The sequence below is a fragment of the Mus caroli genome, unplaced genomic scaffold, assembly GCF_978045245.1.
Source record: "Mus caroli unplaced genomic scaffold, Mus_caroli_1 scaffold_9, whole genome shotgun sequence".
Taxonomy (NCBI): Eukaryota; Metazoa; Chordata; class Mammalia; order Rodentia; family Muridae; genus Mus; species Mus caroli.
The window spans coordinates 51,533,427-51,548,182 of NW_028227264.1; the positions used below are offsets into that span (position 1 = coordinate 51,533,427).

Consider the following 14,756-nt stretch of genomic DNA (forward strand, 5'->3'; position numbering starts at 1 on the left):
GTTGAACAGCAGTATGGAAGTGTAAGCCGAATAAACCCTTTCCTCCCCGACTTGCTTCTTGGTCATGATGTTTGTGCAGGAATAGAAACCCTAAATAAGACAGCCCCCATCCCTTAACTAGGGGTTATGCCTATCCACTAGATATGGTCTCTATCTCCCCTTTGTTGGGTATTTCAGCTAAGTCCTCTCTGTTGGGTCCTGGGAACCTCTCCTAATACCAACATTAGGCACCATGAAGGCAATTATTTTTCTAAAAAATTTATTTCTCTGTAAATACAAATTCCAACATCAACAAACAATAGTCCAGTGGAAAAATACTAGCCATTAACATTGAAAACTTTTTTCTTAGTTTAATAAATAGAACTTTGGCATTCAAATTTCTAGCTGTAAACCCTATTTAAAAAAATAAAAAAACAAAAACAACTCCTTTCCAAAAAGGAAGTAAAAACAAAAACTCAGAAGGCATAAGCCAACCAGTGGCTTCACATTTTTTTTTTTTACAATAACTGTATTTCAGTTAAGTCATGAACACTGTATTTACACATGAGGTATTCTGTGGTTCAAAAACTGAACCTAGTTTACAAACCCACCAGTCAGTGACTGATTGTACACTCTGCTGTGCTTTAATGTGACCATCTAGCACCTTACTACTACTGGTCACCACACCAACATGATGCTCAATTTCACACAGAAGTACTTAAATAACTACATATATAATATATAAACACACGCATACACACAAATGAATACATTTAAAAGGAATTTCCTGCTCTCTATATAGAAAAGGCTGGGCTTCAAACACATACAAATATGATACATCCCCTCATGTTTACTAAGGTAGCTCTATCATCTAACAAGAAATGGCTCTTCTTAGAAAAATTCTTAAGTCTATTTACCAAAGAACAAGGTGCAATAATCAACATTCTTATAGTTCATGTAAAAGAAATAAACACTGCAGGCAAAAAGGCACAAAAGGTTCTCTCTGTATGCAGCTGCAACAGTGTTGCCGATGACTTATTGATTTCAAAGTACATTCTATTATGTTCAATATTTCCTTTAAGAAATCTCAAATCCTTCCCTTTCATGATTAAATGTATGATACATTCATACAGCAATTACCATCAATGTTTTGGGGGAGGGCAAAGTTGAGAGGTTTAGGCTTTATACCCAATAGAGAATTTCTCTTGGCTTATTGACCACTGTCAGAGATGGAAACAAAGGGAGGGGCAGAAGGTGGTTCCAATGTCATCTGCTATGCATGCTCACTCAGAGAACATCCTATCACTACAGATGCAGTGGCAGGCAGAACCAGAGGCATGCTTGAGTTCAACAGGACTGTGCAAAACAGCCCAGCTGCTTAGTTAGCTCCTGCTGCTCAATGAACTATAACTGATATTTAAAGAACACCCTTTAATGAAACAGTCCCTTTTACAAATATCCTTGCAGAGATGCCCACGGAGTCAGAAACAAGAATGGTACTGGACACGAGCTTCCAAGTTAGAACTGCCCAATATCCATTTTAGCAATATGTTCTAGCTCTTGGATTTTTCTAACAAGTTACTGAAAGTTAAATTCAGTTTATTAAAATTATGACCCCACAATCATTACTAAGATATAATAATGTTAACATTAGACAAGGAATCTTATTCCAAATATTAAAAGGGACTGTGCTCTTAAAAATAAAATTCTTTTATGTTTTGCCTAGTCAAATACAAAGACAGGGCATTATTGTGCCCGTGACTCAGCTCATTTTACCTGCACAGGTAACAATGTCTTCCCCATGACAGCTATTAATCTACCTGTGTTCTATGTGCTGTGTTAGAATGGCTCAGCATGAACAGACTAGAAGTAAAATACTGTATAACACCTCCTAGGAGGTTAAAGGCTTGATATACAAAAGCATAATTGAAACAAAATTCATTAGTATGGACATTTACATATAGATTTACTTTAAAATTGAAGCTCCTTTTTATTTTAGACATATGTCATTGTAGTATCTTCAACCTACACCCTACTTCAAAATGGAGATAAAACACTGTAGAATTGCTATGCCATCATCCTTGACCTAATGATAAATGTTTGCTTTCAGTATGATATATTATTACTGTTCTAACAAGGTGTATCTAAAAGATGTTTTTGAAAAATAAAACCTGACTAAAACACAACCAGTTCCAGTTTCCTCAAAATCCCCTCCAAAGCTGACTATGTGTCAAAGCCCTTTGTTAATTCTAGACTCTAATAAGAGATTAGTATTTGTAATCCATATATCAAGACTATCTGAAAGCCTTTTAAACAGTACTATACAATTTAGAAATTGACATGTATCAGTAATAATTTGTTAATTTCTTGGTTAAATATCTTACTCTAAGATATGTGAATTAAATTCTTTACGTTTTAGAAAGCTAGACAAAACTAAACTTGTTTTATTTATTGCAAGTGGTCAGAAAAAAGGGTGTGTGTGTCACTCTACATATATATATATATATATATATATATATATATATACACATAATAAAATATATGACCATAAATTTGTTTTAAAAACACTAACTATAAAATCTCAAAACATAAACTTAAAAGCTAGGACTTTGGAGATGTAAGAAGCTGCTAACACAAACCAGCAATGGTTGCTCATTAGTGCTACAGTCTTAGGTATCTTTATGTCAAAATCAACACAGGATGATGATGCTCAATCCAAAGAGAAGGTAGGTATGTTAGTTCCTACACTGCGGTTGAGTCATGTTGATGTCAGTATCTGACTTAAGAGCTTGGGACCATCTACGCAGACATTCTTTCTGCAAGGCATATGTTTCTGTAACAATCAACTTCTTGATTGTCCTTAAAGTACTAGTACATATCACTAAAGAGCCAGTCTCTCAAGTGGCTAATTCCTATCTGGGTTAGGGAGCTGGAATGCATAATCACCCCAGTACACTGATTTATTAGTAGCCAGATCCCAAGAAGAGAAGGGTGGATTTAACACTAAATGGAAGGCAAATCTGTCACTAACTATGATGTAGTATAAGGGTCTACTGAAATATACCTATCAAGTGACTGCGGACAGCAGAACACAAGCCCATTCTGGACTGAGTGTCTTCCTGAGCATTCTCCTCAAGAGTCTGTCCCACTAAGTCTTCCTATTGAGATTAAGAAAAATCTTTTCTAGGTGCAAACTTTACACCAGAGTAAGTTTAGCAAGAAAACTGGTGTGTGTCTATTCTCAGTAGGCAGAACCACCCTGCAGGTTCGACGGACTTTACTCTCTCATCTCTGTAGTCCTGCTAAGAAAAGTGGGCTGCATTAAAATAAGAAAGGAAGGAAGGAAGGAGGGAGGGAGGGAGGGAGGGAGGGAGGGAGGGAGGAAGGAAGGAAGGAAGGAAGGAAGGAAGGAAGGAAGGAAGGAAGGAAGGAAGGAAGGAAGGAAGGAAGGAAGGAAGGAAAAGGAAGGAGGTATGGAGGGCGAGAGAGATCTGGCTGCAGTAAAATACCTAATCTTTTAAACAAAATGATATGAGACAATACTTATTTAAAGTTTAGGTGACTGTTTATCTGCTCAAGTGAAATTGAGCTTCATAGTAGTACCCTGTGCTCCAGATGAACTAACTTAAGCAATTTCATACTCCATGACAAACTGATGTAATAAATATAATAAAAGAAATTAAAATGTCATTGAGATTTACATTTTGTTTTATACTACTATTAATTCATATGCTTTCTCTTAAAGTAGTTCAACTCTAATTCAGGCACGACACTGTTCAAACATAAATGCTGAAGTGTGAATAAAAAGCAACTGTGTCAGAATTACATTGCCATCTTTCTTTTTATAATAGTCATTGGAAGCCCCAGAGGCCTTCAGCTAATTATATATGGCTCTACTTACATATATATCATAAACAAAAATTGCAAATAGTAAGTAAGGGCTGAAATTAATTGCATTACTTAGGTTTTCTTATATATAAATTGCATTGCCAATGAAAATATCACCACATTAAAGTTTCACACTGCTAAGACAATCTATAACCACTCTGGAAAAAATAGCTGGTTTGTCTTCAGTGCCAACCTCAAGCCAACTTCTCCATCGCACAGCTCAGTACAGTCAATTTCTAAAACACAAATGATTTTGCTTGCTACCCTTGTACATTATAATACCACCTTGGTACTGGATCTAGTGGGCCTGCCAATAAAAATTACAAAATGTAATACATGCTTCTATACAAAATGAAGAATTAATAGTGTGTTTCTTTCAAAGCTTTGCTTTGACCTTTGAAATCCTATAATTTTATGGATAAAGTCCATGCATATGCAAATGCACATGAATGGGCATGCACACACAGAGACAGACAGACAGACTGACAGAGTGAGCAAGTGAGAGAATGAATGAGCTCTCACATATATATACACAAAACTATAGGAGTAAAGGAAGTCCTACACCTTTATCTGAAGGGCCCTGTTCACAGCTTGGTCCTACAATCAGTAGTTTGAAAATATAGGTTATTTTGTTCTTTTTCTTGCAGACCTTAGTAACGTGATTTGTTTGCCTGATTGATCAGTCCCTTTAAAACCTCCTTCAGAAAGCATATGTAACAACAACAAAGCTGAAGTGCATGGCAAGGAGCTTCATCTTTCCCTCGTGCATCCTAAAGAGAAACAAAGGATTCAACACAGCAGCATTTCATAATGGATCATTGTTGCTGTGGACCAAGACTTGATCACTGGGTAACACAGTTGTCTCCCATGTCCTGAGCATAGCGGTCTGATATTGTAGTCCTCAATTCATCAATGTCCCTCCGTAACTGGCACACATCCGAGAGCTTTTTAGTGAGCGTTTCTGGGCTGTGGTCACTTTCAGTCTCTTCAGCTGAACAGTTCATTGCTGTGTAAAGAAAGTGTGGAGAGGAAGTCTTACATTTTTTGAACGGACATTTTAAGATTCTCACCTTCATTATAGGGACATGATATTGTACAGTGAATACCAACAAGCCTAAGTTCAAATTAAACATTATTTGATATTAAATAGATCTTATCCATAAGTCTTCAAATACCTGTTAGTTAAAATGTATTAAATCTATATAGCATACACAAATTTGGCACGCTTGGTGGGTGGCAAAGTTACCAAAGTGTAAAAGAACCTACTCTCATATCTCTTTCCGAGCTCCACTATAGTACTTAATTTGTTTCAACTAACAAAATGAAAACTATTTGCATAGAGAGAAAATGTCTAAATTTTATCATTACAAAAGGAGTTTTTAATGGCATGTAGATATTAGTTTAAAAATACATAACCAGAGTATTGGAACCCTATAATCTCAAACAACTGAACCAAGTTTATGGAGAGTGGCCCAATGTCTGAACAAGGGTGAGGCTCTAGTCAGCTGGCTTTTAATCTACTGTACCTTCTCCTTGTAAGCGTGTCCTACCAAAACAAAACAAAACAAAACAAAAGCAAGAAAACTGAAACAAACTACTTCTACCTTCACTTGTCTGGCACAGGAACCAAAGAACTGTGTGTGTGTGTGTGTGTGTGTGTGTGTGTGTGTGTGTGTTTGTTTTATAGATGTGAGTACACTGTCACTCTCTTTAGACATACCAGAAGAGGGCTTCGAGTTGTGAACCAAGTGGTTTCTGGGAATTGAACTTGGGATGTTTGGAAGAGTAGCCAGTGCTCCTAACCACTGAGCCATCTCTTCACCCCAAAGTAACTGTTTTTAAACAGTAATGAACATTTTCCATGATCAAGGTGTGCTGCTGGATGGAGAAGTCAATGACTTGTGCTCAGTGCCTTTCAGTTTCATAAACAATTGAGCACAGTGTATGTTGTAGATGGCTCACTACTACCCGCAAGACACACTGGTACAGACCTAATCAGAGATATGGTGGGGACTATTTATTGATAGTCCATGAAAGCAGAAAATAACAAACTAGTCTGAGAAGACTAGTATGCAACGGTTAAACAGTTGAACATAAATTACATGCAAGAGTCATAAGAAGTAAGCTACAGAGATAGGTAGGATCCATTCTATAACAGGGATTTCATCAGGAAAAATAACTTGTGGTTTAGACAAGACACTGTCAAGAACATGAAAAGTGAGTGGGGAAAGAAGATGACCAAGATGGGCAACAGAAAGGCAATCCCGTTCAGGGTATGGAAGCCTGGGTTAAGTCTGGTGTAACTGGCAGGAATAAACATCAGCACTTGTGGAGCTCAGCTCTCACCAACTTGAGGATCAGAAACTGGGAACAGGGCACAGAGGAAAAGGCCAGTAGAGTATGCTAGTGCTCCTTATAGTGAGGAACAGGGTTAACTGGGGAAAGTGGGGGGTTTATGTCAGTTATGACAAGTGTGTATGTGGGGGGGAGGAAACAGAGGGGGAGAACGAGAAAGAGATATGACTAATCAGTAGACAAAAGATACCTTTTAGGCAGAGTATAATATTATATATATATATATACATATATAAACACATATGTATATATATATATATATGTGTATATATATATATATATATATATATATGGAGGGAAGGTATGATAATACCATAAAAAGATATGGAAAAACAAGTATTCAGAGAGAATAAGGACTAAACATAGATAGAAACCAATAAAAATATCCACTGATTAATAGTTCTTGTGTACCCCAATGTGATTTGTTTTGAGACAGGATCTCATTATATAGCTCTAACTATCTTGAAATTCAATATGTAGACCAGGGTGACCTTGAACCCACAGAGATCCTCCTTCCTCTGCATCCCATGTGCTGGGTTGAAGGCATGTACCACCATGTTCAGCTCAAACACAATAAGACTGCTGCAGAGAAGTCCACAGAATATTGTGGATGAACAGTCGTCATAAAGGTGGACGTAGAACAGGGAGAATGATGTCATAAAAGCCAAGTAAGCAAGGAATTTTAAGAAAAATGGGGTAGTCTGCCAATAGTTAACAGAAAGAGACATGAGATAGCAATTCAAAAGAATGCATTGCTTGACAAAGTAGCAGATTGGACAAACGTATGTAAGGATTCAGAGTTTGAACCTGAAAGTCTTGAACCTGAGGAGAGGAAGGAAAAGTGGTAAGAGTCTTGAATCTCCATTGTATTCATACTTGCACAGTTCTATTAATGTAAAGGTTAGTAAATGCTGTACTGAAATGTAGATTGTAAAATACCTGACGTCTTTTGTGTGTGAACTTCTTACTCCAAGAGATTCATTCTAACCAAAGTGTCAATATTCACCTAGCAGATTCTGTCAACCACCAGCTACTCCATGAAGCCTTGGCAGCCTTTCCCCACATAGTCTTAGCCACTTTTATTCCACACATTACAACTGCTCTTTGAGCACATATCAACTACAGCACTTGCTGCAATGATCTAATAATTCAGCTAATGTTCTATTATTGAGAGTACTTACCATAGAACCCAGACAACTGAGGGTGCCTGGTGTACATTAACTAATACTAACCAGAGACTTTTACAAGCATACACTTAAACATGTGCATAAAGTAAAGGTAAATCTCTGCTGACCCAGCTCAATACAAATGTATGTTTCATTTAACAAATAACATGCTTTAAGGTATTAAAGAATTTATAGGAAAAAGACAGCAAGCACATCTGTAGGCGAGAATCTAGCTCATACGAAATGACTGGCACCCACATTCAGCCATAGAACACACAATGCATACAAAAGCAGTCAGTATTATCTTACAAATATTCTAGCAGTTGATACACAGCTGGCCACTCATCTGTGCAAATGCCATAAAGAAGCAACAGAAGGAACTGTCACTTTTAGAAGAGTAAGTGGGAAATCACTGCTAACTAGTGATTTCATAGACTTGGTTTTGGAAGCATGTCTACGCATTCTACAGCTATGTTCCTGCTGGCTTCTGTAACTTTATACAATGAGACTGTAAGGGGTAAAACTAAAACCTTTTTGTAAGTCTTGGACAGGAAGGCATACTATCAAGCATGGAAAAGGTAGAGTAGAGACAAGTCATCAGACACTTACATCGGATTCCCAGTAACAATGAGAGGTTAGGCTCCTTGCCCTGAGCACGTTGATTAAGAATACTACACAATGCTTTCAAGTCAAACAAACAATACGACATTTCCTTGAACAGCTGATCAATCACAGTCAAATCAAAGAGAGGCCACTTAGAATGAATGGTCTGTGGCCTAGACTCTTCTGCTTCGTGGCCCTGATCCAGTAAAGAGTACGTCTCTCCCATCTGTCTTTGGTTCTATAGTGGATAAAGAAAACAAAGCCAGTTGTTAGAACAGAGAAAGGGTATTAATAAGTCATACAGGTTAACATTTTTCCTGAAGTCTACAAATAAGTCTATTATCAAACATCATAGTATATTTACTTTAACCAAATTCAGCTGCACACATTCAATAGGGGGAAGAACATTGATCTGTATTTACAAGCTGACTCCTCTGTGCCATCAGATGCCCACAGTAAACAGAGGGAGTGATCACACGAGGGCAGCTTCACAAGCAATGGCCTATGTGTACATTCCCCACAATGTAACACACACACACTTGGAATGAAAAGTACAAGGACACTTTCTCTTTAAACCTCAGTCCGTGATGCTAAGTAGGTGAAGTTACTTAATTATACTGTAATCATTTTTCCTCTTTTTATGGAAAAACAAACAAACAAACCTTTTTCATGCAGTATATTCTGATCACTTTCCCCTCTTGAACTTTTCCTGCATCCTATCCACCTCCCCACCCCACCTATCTACCTGGATACTCCTTTCTCTCTCTCTTTAAAAAACACCAAAAATCAAACAAGCAAAATACAAGAAACATAACCCAAAATGAAATAAAGCAAAAACCCTCCCATAAAACAGAAACCAAAATATACAAGCAAAGACCAGTAAAACAAACAAACAAACAAACAAAAAAACCTCAAAATAGTCCAAAATTCGACAAAAAGTCTACAAAATATACTAAGTTTGTTTCATGTTATTCAACTATTTATTTCTGGGTATGGGGTTAATGACCTGAAATGTGGTAAACATACCCAGAGACTCCACTGGGTATAACTGGAACCATTTTTTTTTTAATTTTTAAAAGTATGTATGTTATGATATTCACAGGAATTAGATTTTACAATTTAATATACAAAATATATTAAATATAACTATGACCCGAAGGGGAGAGAAACAGCCTCATCTCAGAATCGACTGGAGCTGCAAAGAGCACCATAGATTCATGACTCACTATACTCTGACAGCTATCCTCATCACCAAGATCCTTTTCCTTCCTCACCCTGAAATACGTTACTGAAAAGTGAGCTGAACAGGGTTTCCAACTGGAACTGTATTTAAGAATAACCAAATAGACTGAGGAGAAAAAAGAATGCTAAATAATAAAGGTAAATGGGATGAAGTAATTGTGAAAAACTAACATGTTTACATTATCTACTTAGTTAGGCAATGAACTTTGATAGAAGCTAAATCCACCAAGGAAACAGATGCTGGGAACTGCATATGCACCCAGTTCCACAGATCACCTGCTGTTTGTAATGGCTATACCTATATATAGTAGAAAAGCCAAGCTTTCACCACGTTAACCTAAAGAGCTTAGTCTTTTTATGCCATTTAGAACAGGATAATCAACTATTGTATAATATATCAGCAATACAAAAATAGCAAAAACTGACATGAATTTCATGTAGCTTGTAGCTCTAATAATTAGCTTACTAGAAACTCAAGAGGGTAAAGGACAAGTGGTACCTACCATTAAGGAAGCCTACAATGGTACCATAAATGTACCATAAATGGACAAATCTAAATGTGTAACAATTTATAAGTCTACAAGACTAATTAGCTTCTAGTTTCTTCAAAAGACAGTAACACAGGAGAAGTCCACAAATTTGGATTTTTAAGGCAAAATAATGACATGCAATGTGTGGCCCTCAAAGTTAGGATAATGTCTTCCATAAATTCTGCAAAAGTATTTGAAGTGGGAAAATAAGAATACAGATTATCAAACATTAAAAAAATCATTTTTATTGAGCATGATAATCATATTGTGATTATATAAGAAAACACCACCCACTTGAGGACATTCACTTCAGTATTTTGTCTAACCTAGGTACCATATATAACATGTTCTAGACACGGGTCAATTACTTCAGCTCATACTCAGGAGAAGGTATGACCTGCAGCAGCACTGCAATCCCCTGAGGACCTTCATAGGACTTTGATTCTGTTCAATCTATGCTTTATTTGCTCACTTTGGGACTCTGTGAATGTATACATTTGAGTTTACCTAGTTAAGTCATGAAAACCAAATTCTAATGTACGGGGAAGCCCAAGAAGAATAAAGGCATGTCTTTTTGTTAGAGTTTTCTTGTGGGTCATAATGAATTTAAGTAATTAGCACATCAAAGTCAAGCCTCCAATGTGAACATTTGCTTTACCTACTGTACAAAGTGAGCATTGACTTTAAAGAAGCAGAGAATCACCCTTCAGGCAGTTGGAGCTGCTACTCACTTCAAGTAGTGCTTCTGTCAACCTCTGGAGGCTTCCTTCTTTCCTTCCTAGCTCTTCCACAGTACTCCGTGCAGTCAGTTTCTCTTTACAAAGTTTCCCTTGCATAGACTAAAACAACAACAGCAGCAAATCATAAAGCAAGTATGTTCACACATAAAAGGCACAATTCTTCTAGCACATTCTGAGTACTTAAGATTTTTTCACACACACCCCAGTCCCTTTTGTGATGGAATTGCTACTACATTAGATCCAAAGAACAGAGAGAAGTAACAGCGAGAAGATTTTAGTGTGTGTGAAACATATCAAATTGAGGTTCTATCTAGTGCTATGCTCCTGGTATAAAACAAACAAACAAACAAGTCCTGCATATGACAAAGCAGCACAGAGATGCCTTAGGACTTTCTGAGTCACTCAAGCAGATGCCTGGTTTCTATTTATTCTACACTCCAGAAAGAACCTCCATAAACTACATATTTAGTAGGGTTCCTAGGTATTTCTATCAACCTTCCCCTTGTGGTTAGACCATGAAATCAATAAGCTTATGACCAGGGGAGATAAGTCATTTTTTTCTGCAAGTATTTATTCTTAACTAAAAATGCTTCAGTATGCTGACTAGCCAAATAGCATACATCCACTGTGAATGTGACCAGAGTTATTGTCTCTGCATGTGATGAGACAGTCATAGAGGCTAACACAAATCTGAGTGTGAAGTAGTTTTCTATAGGGTAGATATTTAACTTACTGTTTTTAAATGTCATCTGATAAAATGCTGAAAGGCTAATGACTTAAAAGTTAGGTAAAAACAAATCAAATCTTTTCTTACAGGAACTTGTTTTAAATTCCCTCAGATGTACTACAATACCAAAAGAAAGCTCTCTGAATACATTTTGACATTGCAATTACTTTGTAACTTCATTTGACTGAGTGATATATGGAGATTTATTACCTACTTGAAGATTTATGCTTCCTAGCATGACAAGATTATTTATCTATAATCCAGAATTCCAATGAAATTTTCTTGATATGTGGCTTTATTAGAATTATAGAGAAAATTAGCATATATAAATACTTTAAAGCTCACATTTTAACAATAAAACTGAGCCCAATGAGATTATTTTCATAATTCTGTAATGCAATCCCCTAAAACCTTAGTGTTTTGCACTTTGATCAACTCAAGAGTCATGCTGACTATGACTGACAACTACATACTGACTAATGTGTTTCCACATAAGACTGAAATTAAGACAGTTGCAAAATAGGTTGCCTTTCTACCTGGAGAACTTGAAAGTATGTGGCAATCATGTCACAAGAAGGAAAACTGAATGTGAGAAGTAATATCAAGCTCACATGTTATTCTGGATATCCCTTGGGAGAGTGGGCTCACAGACACACTTCTGTCTGCTTCCTGGTAATAGTCTACCAACAGTGCTAAAGCTGCTAGACAAGAATTCATCCCCTAAAACGGCAATCACTTTATTCTACATTGTAGGAAAACGTGTACATATAAGAGTTGAAGGGGAAGAGTTAGTTGTGTTATGGTGTTAATAGATGAAAGAACACAATTGGATTGTCAAGCCCACCTTACATGGTACCCAACGTCATGTTTACTTCCTTTTCAATCACCCAACTGAACAGAAGAGAGTTCTTCTGGCATTGTACCTAATGTCCACAAAAGCTTTTGTAATATTTACCAGTGTTTATAAATGCAGATGCACAGTATGTTTATTTTCATATGTGAATTCATAATAACAAATTATTAGTTATTTTTCTATGCAGACAACCTAGAAAATTTGATAGACATTTCAGTTAATTTGTTCTATCAAGAATGAATAATATATGTTATTTCACAAAGAAGCTTCAAAGTATTTTTGAAATCTTGTGATTTTAAAACTGTCTTTGTAATGGACAGAAACAGCTGACCCCTGTTGTTGAATTAGGGAAGGCTGAAAGAAGCTGAGGAGAAGGGCTACCCTGTACGAGGACCAGCAGTCTTAATTAATCTGGAACCCTGAGATCTTTCAAACACTGGACCATCAAACAGACAGCATACACCAGCTGATATGAGACCCCTAACACACATACAGTAGAGGACTGCTGGGTCTGTATTCATTCAGAGATGATGTACCTAACCCTCAAGAGACTGGAGGCCTCAGGGAGTTTAGAGGTCAGGTGGGGTGGGGGATGGGAGTATCCATGTGGAGATGGGGTGAGGTAGGGGGGAGGTTTGAGATGTGGAGCAGCTGGAGGGTGGGTAGGGAAGGGTGGGGAATGAAATATAGAGTATAAAAATGAATTACGAATAAAACTAAATTTTAAAAAAGAATTCAGAAGAAGAAAGAGAAGGAAAAAATGTATTTGCTTCAAACAGTGGCTTCCTACTATGTATAAAGGAATAACCCATTAGTTGAAATAAATATTTGACTCTTGTGAAATGTAGAGTACCAATCTGTTTGTGCTTCATTAGCTATGTCAAGGGTTAGTAAAATTAAAGCACTGAAATGGGTTTTAAATTTCACAATTTTTCTTACATCCCAGACTTAATAGTCTTAAGAGTCTACTAAGTTCATAACCCATTGGGATTTATTATGAGCATTTTTTATGGTAACTACATGTACTCTAAACAAGAGTCTAAAAATACACAAATAACTCAAATAAAGGAAAGCCATAGGTTTTTAGCCAACAGACTCTACATAATCTTTAAACCCAGATGGAAAAAAGCCATTTGAAAGAAAACAATACTAGAATTACATGAACACGCACAAGTACATGTGCGTGCACACACACACTTCCCTCTGGCTATCTTCATTAAAATTTCTGCTCAAATTTTACCTCCTTTACAACAATGTCAAGAACACTCTTTCATGTGAAGCCCTCTTTGTTACTGCCCTCTATCCTACTTATAGGTTTTGTTTTGTTTTGTTTTTGTTTTTGTTTTTTGTTTTTTGTTTTAATAAGACAGGGTTTCTCTGTATAGTCCTGGCTGTCCTAGAACTCACTCTGTAGACCAGGCTGGCCTCAAACTCAGAAATCCGCCTGCCTCTGCCTCCCAAGTGCTGGGATAAAGGTGTGCGCCACCACCAGATTTTTTTTTAATTAGGTATTTTCTTCATTTATATTTCCAATGCTATCCCAAAAGGCCCCCAACCCCTCCCCCCACTCCCCTACCAACCCACTCGCACTTCTTGGCCCTCGTGTTCCCCTGTACTGAGGCATATAAAGTTTGCAAGAACAAGGGGCCTCTCTTCCCAATGATGGCTGACTTCTGATACATATGCAGCTAGAGACACGAGCTCCGGAGATATTGGTTAGTTCATATTGTTGTTGCAACTATAGGGTTGCAGACCCATTTAGCTCCTTGGGTACTTTCTCTAGCTCCTCCATTGGGGGCCCTGTGTTCCATCTAATAGCTGACTATGAGAATCCACTTCTGTGTTTGCTAGTCCCTGGCATAGCCTCACAAGAGACAACGTTATCAGGGTCCTTTCAGCAAAATCTTGCTGATGTATGCAATGGTGTCAGCGTTTGGAGGCTGATTATGGGATGGATCCCCAGGTATGGCAGTCTCTAGATGGTCCATCCTTTCATCTCAGCTCCAAACTTTGTCTCTGTAACTCCTTCCATGGGTGTTTTGTTCCCTCTTCGTTCTTCTTGAGTTTAATGTTTTGCAAATTGTATCTTGTATCTTGGGTATTCTAAGATTCTGGGCTAATATCCACTTATCAGTGAGTACATATCATGTGAGTTCTTTTGTGACTGGGTTACCTCACTCAGGATGATGCCCTCTAGGTCCACCCATTTGCCTAGGAATTTCATAAATTCATTCTTTTTCATAGCTGAGTAGTATTCCATTGTGTAAATGTACCACATTTTCTGTATCCATTCCTCTGTTGAGGGGCATCTGGGATCTTTCCAGTTCTGGCTATTATAAATAAGGCTGCTATGAACATAGTGGAGCATGTGTCCTTCTTACCGGTTGGGACATCTTATGGATATATGCCCAGGAGAAGTATTGTGGGATCCTCCGGTAAGACTATGTCCAATTTTCTAAGGAACCAACAGACTGATTTCCAGAGTGGGTGTACAAGCTTGCAATCCCACCAACAATGAAGGAGTGTTCCTCTTTATCCACATCCGTGCCAGCATCTGCTGTCAGCTGAATTTTTTATCTTAGCCATTCTGACTGGTGTGAGGTGGAATCTCTGGGTTGTTTTGATTTGCATTTCCCTGATGATTAAGGATGTTGAACATTTTTTCAGGTGCTT

General features: G+C 37.4%; 1 protein-coding gene across 3 annotated transcripts in view; it reads right to left on the reverse strand.

Moving 5' to 3' along the window:
- Positions 1–223: 223 nt before the first annotated feature.
- Positions 224–14,756, reverse strand: part of Cep85l (centrosomal protein 85L) — a 109,879-nt gene continuing 95,346 nt past the window's right edge. For 2 of the 3 annotated variants that reach the window (XM_021174136.3, XM_021174135.3), the window contains 3 exons: positions 10,495–10,602; positions 7,998–8,229; positions 224–4,873 (listed from right to left, as the gene is read on the reverse strand). In XM_021174136.3, coding sequence (XP_021029795.1) covers positions 4,710–4,873; positions 7,998–8,229; positions 10,495–10,602 — 504 coding nt within the window. In that variant the 3' untranslated portion in view covers positions 224–4,709. The remainder of the gene's footprint in view (positions 4,874–7,997; positions 8,230–10,494; positions 10,603–14,756) is intronic. The other variant, XM_021174133.3, reaches the window with a different exon arrangement.